At 42.4% G+C, this 14,177-nt stretch overlaps 1 protein-coding gene across 4 annotated transcripts in view; it reads right to left on the bottom strand.

Annotated features, from left to right (window-relative positions):
- The window catches only part of wwc3 (WWC family member 3), a 29,216-nt gene extending 15,726 nt beyond the window's left edge, over window positions 1-13,490 (bottom strand). For 2 of the 4 annotated variants that reach the window (XM_020081317.2, XM_020081316.2), the window contains exons 1-3: window positions 12,943-13,490; window positions 1,475-1,584; window positions 1,064-1,264 (exon numbers count right to left, since the gene is read on the bottom strand). In XM_020081317.2, coding sequence (XP_019936876.2) covers window positions 1,064-1,264; window positions 1,475-1,584; window positions 12,943-13,088 — 457 coding nt within the window. In that variant the 5' untranslated portion in view covers window positions 13,089-13,490. The remainder of the gene's footprint in view (window positions 1-1,063; window positions 1,265-1,474; window positions 1,585-12,942) is intronic. The other 2 variants (XM_020081318.2, XM_069522444.1) reach the window with 1 other exon arrangement.
- Window positions 13,491-14,177: the final 687 nt, after the last annotated feature.

A 14,177-nucleotide genomic window follows, 5' to 3' on the forward strand; every position in this document is an offset into this window, starting at 1 on the left:
GAGTCAGGAGGGTAAACTGGGTGGAGGTGATTAACGGGAGGGTGGGGTGAAGCAGGAACATCCCCCACAAGTTCCTGAAGGGACATCAACAATATACTGTTCCATGTCCAGGCCTGAAAATTAGGTCAGCTGAGGTGAAAAAATATATATATTTTATATATATTAAAAAATATATATACTTTTTAAGGAACGTTCCAGTTTACACATCCAGCAGAGCGTGACATTAGGCTAAATCCATACAACTATGTTTTCAAACCATAATGATCGTTGTCCACACAAACCTTTTGCCTTCATATCAGTTTCCATCCCCGTCCATACTAACACGCCTGAAATCATGTACATATGATGGCTTGAATAATAGCTCGTCTCCTACACGTGTAAGCAGGTGTATCTTTGTAAAATTCTGAATTTCACTACACAACAGCTGTTAGAAAAGACAACAGCCTTCCAGAAGATCTGAGGTTTTTTAGAATTTACACTGGTTTTATTTATTATGATATATTTTTTTTATACATATTTTATAATTTCTTTCTTCTCATTAGTTACTCTGTTTTATTTTATTTAGATTTTATTGTTTTATTATCATTTACTTTGTCATCTTTTGCAATGTATGAGTGCACTGGCCTCTGATCTTATGAATCCTTTTCTAAAATTTTGTCAATCTCTTGTAAAGCACTTTGTACTGCAATTGATTTGTTTGAAGGTGCTATATAAAAAACATTTGTTTGAATGATGGATTCTAATTGATTTCCTATTTTGTGTTCTATACTGGTAGCCAGGCTAATGCTGGTTGTCTTTTTCTGCATGGAGGTCATGTGATAGGAGCCTGACGAATCAGTGATGGCTTCTTGGGGCTGAAAATACCTTATCAGCAAGTGGTTGTGTGAGTCTATGTCCTCATTTCCAAACATCTCCATTTCTGCTTATACAGACCAAAATAGCGTGCCAGAGGTTTTAGGCTAAAATGGGGCCGGCAGCATTTTTGTGGCTCTGAAACTCTGGAGAAGTGTGGACACCAACAGAGTTTTAAAAGGAAAACAGCATAGTGTGAATAAACCCTCACTGCTGGTGATGGAGCGGTTGTCCTCGGAGAGCTCGTGGAAGAGCAACATTTCCTGTTGAGCCAGCTCCAAACGCTGTTGCTTGACCAGGTACATCTCCTTCTTGGCTTTGAGGGCCTCCTGGGCCACCACAAGGTACTCCTTCAGCATGCGCTCCTGCTCCTGCCGCCACTGAGTCCGCGGGTTCTCAATCTGGGTGGTCTCTGACAACAGAACACGACAAAGGTGATTAACATGCAAATATTTCTGTGAAGACCTGTGATAATAAAAATCTAAAATGCCTGAAAGTGCTGTTGTGGCCTGTTTGAGTTAACAAAGTAAACTACATAAGAAAAAGTAAAAACACAGAAGTCTGAGAGTAAAAGACTCATGCCCTATGTGATAATATTTCTGTATTAAAACACTGTACTCACTGTTGATGTGGTCGATGTAGTAAACTCCCACTTGCTGGTCGTAAACTTCCTCCCACCCGAGAGGCAGTTCATCTCCAACACAGTCGGCAAACGTCAGTGGTTTAGTGATCCTGAAATGATTTAAAATCAATTGAGTGCAACAGCAACCCGTAGGAATGAACATCTCCACTTTAATATCAGCCTCAAGTGGTAAGTAAGCGGAACCATCATCATTATTATCCTCAATATTAATCAAAGAAAATATCACCCATAGAAACTATGATGTAGTACTGATAATTAAAATATACTGCATCAGTGGATTTACAGGAAGGCCATTGGCATCTACTAAATTCTTATTATTATACAGAACTGTGGTTTCCTGTTTCCCACATTATGTCATTTGTCTTGTTAGTGCTCTGCTGTGCCTCATTTATCATATTTATAAAGATGCTTTCTATGTTAATAAAGGAGAAAGAAGCAAATCAAACATTTGTTTTAAAGAGTATTTTTTTTGCGCCAGCTTTTGTTTCACAGCAAAAACTCAAACAAAGAACGAGGCAGTTTCTGAAATGGACTAAAACTCTTATCTCCTTTTTCATGAGTCCAACACAATTTCTTGTGCTTTGAATATCCCAATAATGTTAGTTACACAAGAAATACACAAGTCACACAAAAATAAACTTCCAGCAACAAAAAAGGAGCAAGGAAAACAATGAGCAGATAAAGGGTTAGATACTTAGATAATAAAAATTGGTAATAGAAAATGTAATATGCTTGGACAGAGATTTTTCTTTGAAACCATTTTGTGTTAGTGATTATCAGATTTACAAGCTGGAGTGTTTTACAAGGTTAAAGGGTTTTCAGCTCTGTGCTCCTCAGGAAAGAAGCACATCATTCCAGGTGGTCAGCAACAAAACTGTCCATAGATTCTACGGATAAACAAAGTGTTCAAACTAAATATTATTAATACCTATAGGGACTTGCACAGGGCAAGTATGAATGAAAAACTGAGGTCAATCAATAACATGTTACACCTCTTCACTGTGCACAATACATATTGATATTGATGGAAATTGTATTGATATTAATAATAATATATAATTATATGTGTGATCACAACATGACACAGATAAAAAAAACAACAATGCAAAAAGCTAAACAGACAAGCTGGACAGTTAGCCTAATGTTAGCTTAGCGGACTAACAGCAACTGCCATCATATCTGACTATGGTGGGATCAGTGGTTAAGTGAGGCTAAACTATATCAAAATCTCATAATATATCAATTTGTAATAAATGTTGTCATCGGGAAATTCTTGAACATCTCTTAAAGGTTGAATTTGCCGGCTGAACTGTCAGAAACAAAAGGCAGCCAACGTGTAATGATTTATTAAACCATGTGTGTGGATGGGCCTCATCAGCACACACTGTGTCAGGCTATAACATTGACTATGACAGGGCACAGCTTATGACATCAGGCTGACACATAACTAACTCTACTAATCTCCCCACATCAGTGAGCTGTGAACCAGTGGGTCTGTTGGTCTGATTACCATCAATCAACGCAGAAAAAAACGGTGGAGGGTGCAGGGGCAGTGACCCTGTCCACAACAGTATGCTCACAATGCAGACAGTGCACGAGGCCTGATCCTTGTGAGCTATTGCATACAATGAGGGGACGGCCCCAAGAGAGTAGCTGAGGTATTCTGCACCACATTCCTCAGGAGACAGACGCAGCGGCAGCAGCTCTGCTCTCAGAACACGCTCAGGACAAACTTTGCTCCATCTCAACGCCAAGTGCCACTAACACTGGAAACAGAACATGCTCCTCCTCGCTCAAAACACTCAGAAAAGCACTTTCCATGCTATAAGGATGTACTGAACACAGTCTTGGCTGATGATGAATCACATAGGCTTGTAAAAAAGGCCTTCAACAATGCCTCAAATTCAATAAACTCCCTTTGCATTTCACACATTTTTGGAAAATTCCACAGGCTACAACACTGACCCGCAGTTTTGCATGTAATGCTGGACCGTAAGTCAAGATTATTGTTCATAATCTTTTCCTGAAGGTACCTCCACCATGGAGAACATGTTGTCACCAATGTCTGTTTGTTAGCTCCACCAAGCAAGTTAGGTTTTCATTTAAGTTTGTTTGTTAGTTAGCAAGAGAACACAGAAACTACTGTACAGATTACAACCAACCTTGTTGAAAGGATACAGTATTGGTCAGGAATAGAATTAAATTTCAAATAAATATAAAAAACATCAAATGTTGATCAAGATCAAAGGACTGATCCAGTAGTTTTCTTTACATTGTCACAGATTTCCCAGGAAATAAGATCTTGATTTAGACATTTAGGGAACTCATATCTATGAGAGTGTGAACTTTGGTGCAGCTCACCGAAACAATTTTCAATTTCTCGGGATATGTCTTTGTCTAAGAACTCTTGATGTATGTTTGACATGGATGGATTTGTGACAAAATCAATAGACTGAGATATTTTGGTAAATCAATTAATGATTAGGTAAGTTTTGATACATTCTCTCACTGAATTAGATCAAACACTGAAGAGGATATATCCCCTAATGAAAGGATACACTTATAGAGGTTATATGAATGAGTGGTTTTATGTGAGCAACAATAATTAGCCATTAAGGTGTGGTAAGTATGCTGAGACAGAGATTTCACAATTGCTGAAATTATTGTTACCTCAGCCAAGGAGGTTGTGCTTTCACCCCGTCCATTGGTTTGTTTTTTGGTGTTTGTTTGGGTGGGACCTATGAAAAACCCATTGAATTTAGGGGTGGATCCAGATTAAGGGGCAGACCCATTTCCTTTGATTTTTTGTTCTCACCAAGTTGACAGGGAATAACTCATGGATCAAGTATGAGCAATTTGGTGCAGATCATATTAAAAATCTGGATCTAGTGAATGGAAATGTGGTTTCGGAAGGGCAGCCATTCTAGCTCTTGCAACAAACTGATTAATAATATGGTCTTTTGTGTCATAAAACAGTGAAAAATGCTCATTATATCTCTAAAGAGCATGAGGGGATGTCTTCAAATGCCCTTTTGTTCAAGTCAAGAATCTTGTATTTACAATGATATTAATCAAAGAAAAGAAGAAGACAAATGTTTTTTAATTTTGACTCAGACTGACAATTAACTGCTTATCCAAGTAGTTGCCTTGCCTCATCTTGGGGAAGCACTTTTTGCCTCATCATTTCTTTCTAGCTCTACGTCACACAGCCCTTCTTTCTTGAAAAGCACTGATAATGACCCCTACAAAGACCCTCATATTCCCCCAAAAAAGATTTGTTCACACAAGCACAGCTTGAAGTCACACGTCTGCAGACGGTCAGCAGCTTGGTGACAGTGTGTAAAAAGGATTCTCACATGAGCCATGTGCAGCCAAGCACAAGGACAAGGCAAACACGAGCACACTCCCCACCTTCTCTGGCTTCAAGTGTTTGTTTAAAGTAAACATACGTCCTGACACTACATGCATATGTAAATACTTAAAAAACACTTAGAGCAGGCAGCTACACCTTTGTTGTTGGTTTTAATGTTACTGATAACTGAAGGTGAAAAATTATAGATATATACAGGAGTTCTGATATATTTTTGACTGAGCTTCCATAGTTGTAAAAACACAGAGACCACAAGAAAACTCTGGAAGTGACGTCAATGGGAGTTCAGTCCTGTACTGCTCTTCGACCTCTCCGGGGAGAGAAAGAGAGACGCAGGGAAAAACATGTCCTCTCGCAGATCTGAATCCCAATATGTGAATGTTTGGTTTGTTATGCAGTCTTGTGACAGCAGCCTCTGTTGTTCCAAGTCATGTCTTGGGAGCCTCTGACCGCTGCGCTGCACAGCACAGCACAGCACAGCAGACTCGAGGAGGGGAGGATACACAGCAGCACAGAGCAGGAGAGGAGTGATCTGACACACATTTAGAGAGCGAGGAGGACGCCGCCAAATTATCGTAAAACTACAAGGAGTCACACTTGGTTTACGAGTGTTTTTGATGGAACCCTTTGAACTGAATGAAATGTGCACTCTGCAGCAAAGCATAACTCATTTTTATGATCATTTCCATCCACCAGCGTTTTCGCTGAGAGCGGCTTGGAGAGAAAAATAATCATGTCACTCTCCTGTTAGACCTGACACAGTGGCCCTGCACCGTCTATCAACAATATTTATTACCCAACTGACTGTAACGCACATCTTACACCGCTAGAGATGTTCTGATACCAGCATTCTCAATGCCCCTGAAACTGCCAAAAGGGCCGGGCATCTGCGAGTAAACAAATCTATGTACCCATCCAATAACATGTTTTTAGAATGAGCATCTGAGCTGTAGGCCTCTGGCAGGTAACGGTTTTAGAGCAGTGAAGAACAAGTGATTTCCAGAAATGTAGTGTTAGCCAGAGCTAGCTAAAATGTCAACAATTTGGAAAAATGTCATGCTGAAAGTCAAGTAAATGACAACATGGACCATTTGCAAGACTCGGTTTTTAGTTATTCAAACTAGATAAAAAAAGAAGTTCCTTGATATTCACTCTCTGTACGTATTTGTTTTTCAAAGCAAACCTGAGCCAGACTATACAGCAATTATAGCCACAATCACAGGGTGAGAAACACAAAGCTTTTAAAATAAGTTATAAAGTTGTTATTTTTTAAATGCACTGATACCAGATCGGTACTCTGTATCGGCCCCGGTATCAGAATTGTAATTGGAATGGAAAAATGGTATCGGTATATCTCAGCCCTGCTATGTAAGGCTTAAAACTAATTTCTATGATAAATATACTGCTGGAAGATTATGATGGAGCACCTATAGAATTACTGTAAGTCCGTAACAAGTACTGGCAGTGACTGGTAGAGTTTTCAGCTCTGCCGGCAGCACGGTCCTCTGGATGAGATGTCAGTCTGTGGCTCAGTTGCTCCACCACTTTGAAATATCTCAAGAACTGTTGGATGGTCATTCATGATTCCCCAAAATGAGTTTAAAAATGTTTGGTGATCCCTTCATTTTTGATTTAACATGCTAATTAGTTCAAACTGTTTGGTTTATGACCAGATGATTTCAAAATTGATGACACTCCCAGAATTCAATTTTCATTAATGTGCTGCAATGCAAAGTACAATATATTTACATTTGTGATAAATACATGAGTTTTCATATGATCTGTTAGTTGATTGAGCCTCTCTGACAATAGTAAATGAATGTGGTTTATAATGAGAGCTGAATTTTTGATGTACAATTTTACACAGACTCTACAGTATCCTCTTCCAGTATGAGCGGAAACAGAAAATGAGACAGATATCTGAAATAGATCGACAGAATGACAAGCATGTTCAGCTGTGGAGGACTGAAATGCTGCTGGGCCATTTTGTGTCTGACAACTTCCCAGCAAAAATATATTTAGTTGTCAAAGACATTCGCTAATTCTAGAATAATCTGTGCCATCCTGGATTGTCCCAGAGGATATTTCTATCTGTAGCCCCCCCACCCCACCCATTCGCCTGGCGACGACCGGCTGCATTGGAAAGGCATGTGAAACTGGAGTCTTGGTTGCTGGACCTCGTCTGGTCCGGTCATCCCAAGCAGACCCCTCGGTCTTTGTTTCTCAACCACAACAATTAGGATGTGCCAAACAACATAGCTAGTCAAAATAATATTCATTGTTAAATTCAATTACAGAAGCTGAGTTTTAATACTGGATATGGGTTGCTATTCTTCAGCTTGACCACAATAAGCTCACTAAGAAGTGACAGCCACATGTTTTGAAACAACCAACACAATCTAAGACGCTCCTGCTGCTGCCTTTCATAAAGTTCAGTCAGTTCAAATCAAATTAAGATTGTTGATGATTAAACCACCAAATGTGTTAATTTAGACGAGTAGTCATCACAGCCCAAAGCAAGCTTCCCAGAGAAGGAGTTCACATGGGATGAATCTTTTGACACTGGTGTTTAACAGTGTGATGGTTCACTTTATAAATAAACCAAACACTGGAGTGATAAACCACCAGAGTCAACCACGTCAGAAGACTGTCGAAGAGCTGCACGCCTCAAAAAGGAATCAACAAACTCATCCAGTCTTTTATCGCTCCAGTAAACCAGCTGCTGAGGTCTACAAATAAGAATTGAGGCTTGACCTCGGGATGACAAGCATTGCACATGAGACCGAAAAAACAACAAATGTGATGACACCGACAACAGTGTTGTAGACAGGCATGAGGCAATAACAGAAAAATCTGCATGTTCCCATTTTAACTCCAATATGCACCAGAAACATCACCTGTTTTCCCTTCTGATAATGTTAGCTCCTCTGAGGAGCGGACAACACACACACACAGACTCTGAGAAAAAAAACAGGCCACAAGTGTTGTTGGCCTAAAAATTCCTTTCTGTGTTAAAAAAGAAATGTGAAAACAACTTTGGGAGGAATGTCATTTATGTCCAGCCTCTCTGAGGGCCTGGTGCTGCGTTTCAGAGCGAGGTCTGAAGCAGCTGACGGACTGACAGACATCCGCTTCTCCCATTATGTGCTGAATCTTATAGAAATAGGTCTCTATAAGTAGACCACCATCCCTGTCTCGGTACACATTTAGACAGCGTCTGGACACATGGGAAGGGCTTGTCTTATCAGAGCTGGGTCCAAAAGTAAAACTGTCATGGCAGCAGGGGTGAAAAAAATCATGCATGAGTAGAACCACGGTTTTCTAAATTATTACTAAAATAAAAATGTTCATATTGTTGAATAAATGCTAAATGGGTTGAAAGGGAAGTCATTTTCAAAATGAGCAAACAAAACTACAAGAAAAGATGAAAAGCTCCTGAATTAGAGTGTATTACTGCCAAGAAGAAGGAACGTACAGAAATGTACACAGCGAACGGGAAGCACCAGTGTGTCAACAATGGTTGGAAAAAAACAAAACAATGGTGGCCTAAAGCTCGAGGTTGGTCCGCTGAGTTTGGCATGTCCTGTTTAGGTAGCATTCTTCACAATATACACATAAAACACAAACAAATGACATTGTCTGACTGCTGACTACAGCTGCTTCAGCTCCATCAACACATAGAACTGATGTAAAGCAGCATCACAGCATTTGGAAAGGGTTTTAATTGGTATGAATCATCCAGAAACACAGGTTATCAGCAGGATGAACTGGACACGAGAGGGAGTCACGCCTGTAACGCTAACTGCTGCAGGGAAGTGGTTTGAGCTTTCATTAAAGGGAGCTAGGTGAAAGCTGAAGACAAGCACATTGTCTGCTCGTGAAAAAGAACACAGAAAACACAAACGGCAAAATGACACCGGATCAAGCAATGGCATGTTCGCAACCTCCCCCCACCAAAAGACAAAAAAGAGCCATCATAATGAAAACACTGGGGGAAGCAAAATAACAGCGGGGTTCAGCGCATGTGAATAACCTTTCGGTGCTGGAAACACAGCTCACCCTTTCCAGAATAATTGAATTTGGTGTGCTTTGTGACCAAGTATAAAGGCCTCCCTTTGCTGAGCGGCAGGCCGGCCATGACTGTTGCATAACAGAGCTAATAAAGGAGGCCTACAGGGCCCAGGATGGAGAGGAGGAGGCAGACACGTGGGAACTGCCTCTCTTCTGCTTCTTTGTCTGGGGCCGCGAGCGAGCAGAGCCCCTGGGGCATTAGCGTAGGCATGCCTAACATAACGCTCATTCCACTGTAACAAAAAAGCCCCACAAAGCAGCTCGGCTTATCTGCAGGAGCTGGCAGGGCCGCCCAGAGCTGGTCAGGGTATCCACCATCCTCGAAGACATGTTCATCAGTGAGGGTGAATGAAAACGAGGAAGGGTGGATGGAGGCGACTAACAAAACGAAAAGGTTTAAAGAGCTTTATTCCACCCTACATAAGTTCTTAAAAGTTATTTCACATCAAATTAAAGGTAAACACAAGATTCTGCTCTTCTGCATTGGTGCCAGCCATGTGTTGACCGATAGATGCTCCACAGCATTTCACACACCCATCTAATTTCTCACTACACGCTGTCATCTAACCAAAACAGCTCCATCCAGCTCCTCTCCTGCCTGCAGACGCTGATGAACCACCAGCAAACTTGAACTCTGGCCGATACGGAGCGACGTTACACAATTTCATGTTCATCACTGACAATTATGTTTCAGCTCAATGGCTCTTGTGTTTTATTGATCAAGCAATTATTCATCGCCAACTCAACTCTCTAGGGGTTAGCAGATTTGTGCCTCACACACACAGCCCTCGCTGCAGGGTGTGCGACACGTCAGATCACAGAATGGTAGTACCTGTAGTTTTTCAAATCAGGAGTTGAAGGGGGGCTCCTGAGGCAGCTGTTCCTCTTCATACACAGACCACATTATGGCCAAAATATGACCCTGCCAAATAAGGCTAGTTTTACACTGGTTATGTCTCCAACACAAACTACCATGGTCCAACAAACACTGACAGGGCAACATTTTCCAACTGATCCACAGGATTCAACGGCTTGAAATTTATATTTGTAATAGTTGAAGCCCATTTTTTAGCAAGAATAATACAAAATGTGAATATTTGTATCTTAGTATATGACAGTAAACTGTTGGTCTGACATTACATGATATTTGAATATGTGATCTTGGGTTTCGGGCAATACGAATCGATAATTAGTGAGTGAAAACTTTCTGATTCAGAAATATTGGCCAATATATATTTACGATAAATACATTTGCAGTAATTGCTATGATGTCTGACAAAGAACTGTCAGTTTAAGGTTTTATATTATACAGTTTAACCATAAACATTATGATAGACAACTAAATACATAGAAATTGAAAACAAATATGTATAATGCAACAGCGTTTCTCACAGAATTAATTAAATCTATGATGGTAGTGTGTGTGCACACAAATGTCACTCTTCTGAGCGACAGGTAGACAAACTAGAGAAACATCATGTTCCTTCTCACATTAGAGAGAGAGCTGCATTGTAGGCTACTTATGAGTACACACACAACTGCAGCTGGAACTATGAGTCTGACTGTCTGCATGGACAGTAACAACTTTATGGATGATGGCATGAGTACATGAGCGAGCACACAGCTGTACAATGCAGTAACCTTAGCCTGGAGCAAAACACCAGATTAGAGATCACATGTTATGAAAAGTGTAACAGGCTTTTTTTTGATTCATTACAAAACTGTGGCAGGACAAATTAGAATATGGTGCCCCCCCCCACAGTCTAAATAATGAATGGAACACTATGTAAACATACATGCAAACCTTTTTGTATTGTTTATTCTGTAAAACAGAGCTGTCATACCTGCGTGCATCAGCAAACATAAATGCTGAGACCGATATGTCTGTGAAAGGCTCAAATCAGCCCATTTTGATTGGCTAACCGATAACTTGGTAAATGAATCACATATTACCTCTGAACTAAAACTAGGGCTCTGACAGCTGCTTTATTTATATGAACATCAAGTCTTCTCAGCCAAAACAATACTAGCAAGGAAAAAAGCAGACTAGAATTAAAACTAGAGGAAAGCATTAGTCGTAAGAAGATCTCCCCAGTCCTCACTGGACTGGACTAAATATCACTGGCCACAGTCCCTGGATACATTTGGTTCATTTTTCTGATGCCATGCAAACACATCTGATCTAATCACAGTGATTTTGTGTTTTCCCTCAAGTCTCAGTGGAGTACATCATGCCAGCTTAAAGCCAGTTACTCATGGTGATTAACGTCTATAATAACATGTGGTCGATCCCAGACAACAATCCTTCACCTATAAGCCTTTGATTTGCGTTGTACTTAAACAGAGCAGCTATCACACTGTGCCTTGACGCAGACAAGTATGAGACCATTATAATCATCAATGCATTTATCTCTCTTCTCCTGCCATCCCCATTGTGCTCAAGAGTCCAGTTAAACACAGTGGATGGAAGGAACTAGATTTGTGCAGCAACACGGACTGAATAGCTGACACCTTTTTGTATCTGTTGGATGTTAGCAGAGAGCCATCTTTTACTGCCGTGTAGTAACGTGATCTAGAGGAAAGTCAGTATCAGGTGGTGACATACATTCCTCTAAACGAGATTCACCTATAAATCACTGAGCAGGACCGCAATAAATGCTGAGGATGTTCTTTTGTCATGCAAACATAAAACCCCAGAGTCCCCCCCCCAAACGCTGACGACTGCTATCAGCTTCACCCAACAATGGCTAATCAACTTGCTGGGAGGAGGGGGCCTTGAAGGAAATCAGGTTTCTCTTATCTAGATTACATGCAGCTACTACATTCCTACTGTTGGAGCTGACTGCAAGAAAGCTGGTTTAAAATGTGCTGTGAGCAGCAACAAGCAGACTGGTTTACTCTGAGAGATGGAAACTCAGACTGCACTGGTGTCCCCGCTCCATACTTGGGAGTGTTGTTTTTGGGGATTTCTGCCTTTTCCCCCTCATAATGCGGCCGAGTTCAAATAATTCCCAGTAATCTCCCAGAGTCTGCTCTGAATGCCTGATTGAGCCTGTTTCTGGGCTGCTGATATCCCAGTCCCCCACAAAAAGCACATCCTTGCAGCTTTTCCCAGTGGCCCAGTGAGCATTCCTCGCATTTTTCCACAAAGATTTCTGGGAGTTGGAGTTTATCGCTCGTGCTACACTCTCCATTCTCAAATCCAGCCAGAGCCTCACACACACTGAGGGTCATTTTGAGATGATTTTGGTGGCAGAATGGAGCAGAGACTTCAGAGCTGTGTTAGGGCTCCAGGATGTGTGTGTGTGTGTGTGTGTGTGTGTGTGTTTGTGTGAGTGAGAAGGAAAGGGGAGCTGGGTAACAATAGGTCTCTGTGTTAGGTGTGTGTGAACCAGGAATGTTTCAGGTCACTGGAAGTCATAAATCTGCAGAGCTCCGTGATGAGTGTGGAGGACTGAGGTCTGCAGACATTTAGCTTTCCTCTGTCATGGAGGAGAGAGAGCTCAGGTGAGCAGTGTGAGCACAGTGAGCTGATCAGACCCATCCTCTGACACACAACAAACCGGACCGACTGGGGGCTGCTGTCTAACCCCGTGTCATTGCGACACAGTGGGGAAAACTTTGATATTTGCGGGTTAAAGAGGAGACATGTTGGGACAGTGGTGGTGGGAGCAGCTGCACGGTGGGGGACCGTGGGCGTCACATCCCGTGTTTGCATGGGAACTTGTTGAGGAGGTGAGGAGGCCTCGATCATCTGCTGCCAGATCTCAGCTGATTCCCTCGGTGGCGGCTCCATGATCCACAACAGCCCTGAAAACTCAACTAAACTGGTTCCTTCACTTGGAGCCGTGGCCCCCTCCCTCCCCGCAGCCGCCCTGACATCTCCTCCTCCAGCCTGTTCTACTGAGGGGGGTCTGGTTGTATTAACCGTACTCGGTGTGTGTGTGTGTGTGTTTGTGTGTGTGTGTGTGTGTGTGTGATCCCACTACTCCCGGGCCTCACGTACCTATCTCTGGGGTCAATCCACGAAGTTTGCCGGGTGTTGTGGTCGATGAAAAACACTCTGCCATCGTAATCCCGGGCTTCCTCCCAGCCCGCGGGCAGCGGCAGCTCCGAGCTCTCTCTCCGCTTACCGCCGCTGACCCACGGCATAGCGTCGGGATGGTGAGAGGGCACAAGCCCCCTGCCCTGCTGTGTAGTCCCCCCGAGGAAAAGAGAAAGAGTCGCTCCTCTCTTCACCGCATTACAACCAACTCCGCCTCGACGCACTTGTCCGCTCAACAAAAACAAAACTTTCCGCCGAGCTCGTCCGCTGAAAAGTTCCGCCGGAGGTACATCCACTTTTCCCCCGACAAACCCCACGAAAAAACAGTCTCACGGCACCGCGGCGCTCTCACGGTCCTCGGTCCTCCATGTTCGCCTCCTCCTCCATACTTCATTCCTCCGTGTCCATATTCGGGAAGAGCGGATTTGCATAAGTGGTCGGACGTACGACACAGCAGCTCCGTCCAATGGCGACGAGTCCCCGCTCCGCAGCTTCAGCTCACTGTAACACGGTTCGAGACAGAGCCCTGTCTGACGGTCATGTTTAAATGTGACACATGTCACACACCGCAGGTTTAATGCTGTGGCTCACTTTAGACGTCATCCTGTGGACCCACATACTTTAACCTACCTCACTTTATATATAAGAGGGAAAGTGTTCGTGACTGAAACAGGTTCAGCAGATTAAACATGTATAACTTTCATTTACATTATTAAACCTGATACAGTGCTTTAATCACGACTGCAGCGCCCCCTGGTGTCCACAGGCACAACCGCAGCCAGGTTGTTTTGTGCCACTGTGTGGCAGTGGCGGTTCTAAGATTTTTCTAAATCAGTGGATATAAAGGGGCCACAATTTACACAGAGGGGCCAATTATATGTCTAACATTCTTGCACAACTCCTGATTCAGCAAGGTGAATATTAAAGGTGGTCTACGCGGCCCACAAAGGCCATTTCCTTCATCGGTCACGAAGGCAGATCCTGAAGAAAAGGCTCCGGTCTTCGGGGACTTTCCGTAAACTGCATCACTAGCTCATCTTCATGTGTTAATGGATAAATGAGGCGTTGCTTCTTCTTCAACCATGACGTTAAAACACAGTGTTGCGTCATATTTTGTGCGAGTGTGTGTGTGTGTGTGTGTGTGTCTGCTCGTCTCTGTCGCTCTTCACACATTTGTTTAGATGTTAATCGATGAT

Source organism: Paralichthys olivaceus, chromosome 3, assembly GCF_024713975.1.
Source record: "Paralichthys olivaceus isolate ysfri-2021 chromosome 3, ASM2471397v2, whole genome shotgun sequence".
Taxonomy (NCBI): Eukaryota; Metazoa; Chordata; class Actinopteri; order Pleuronectiformes; family Paralichthyidae; genus Paralichthys; species Paralichthys olivaceus.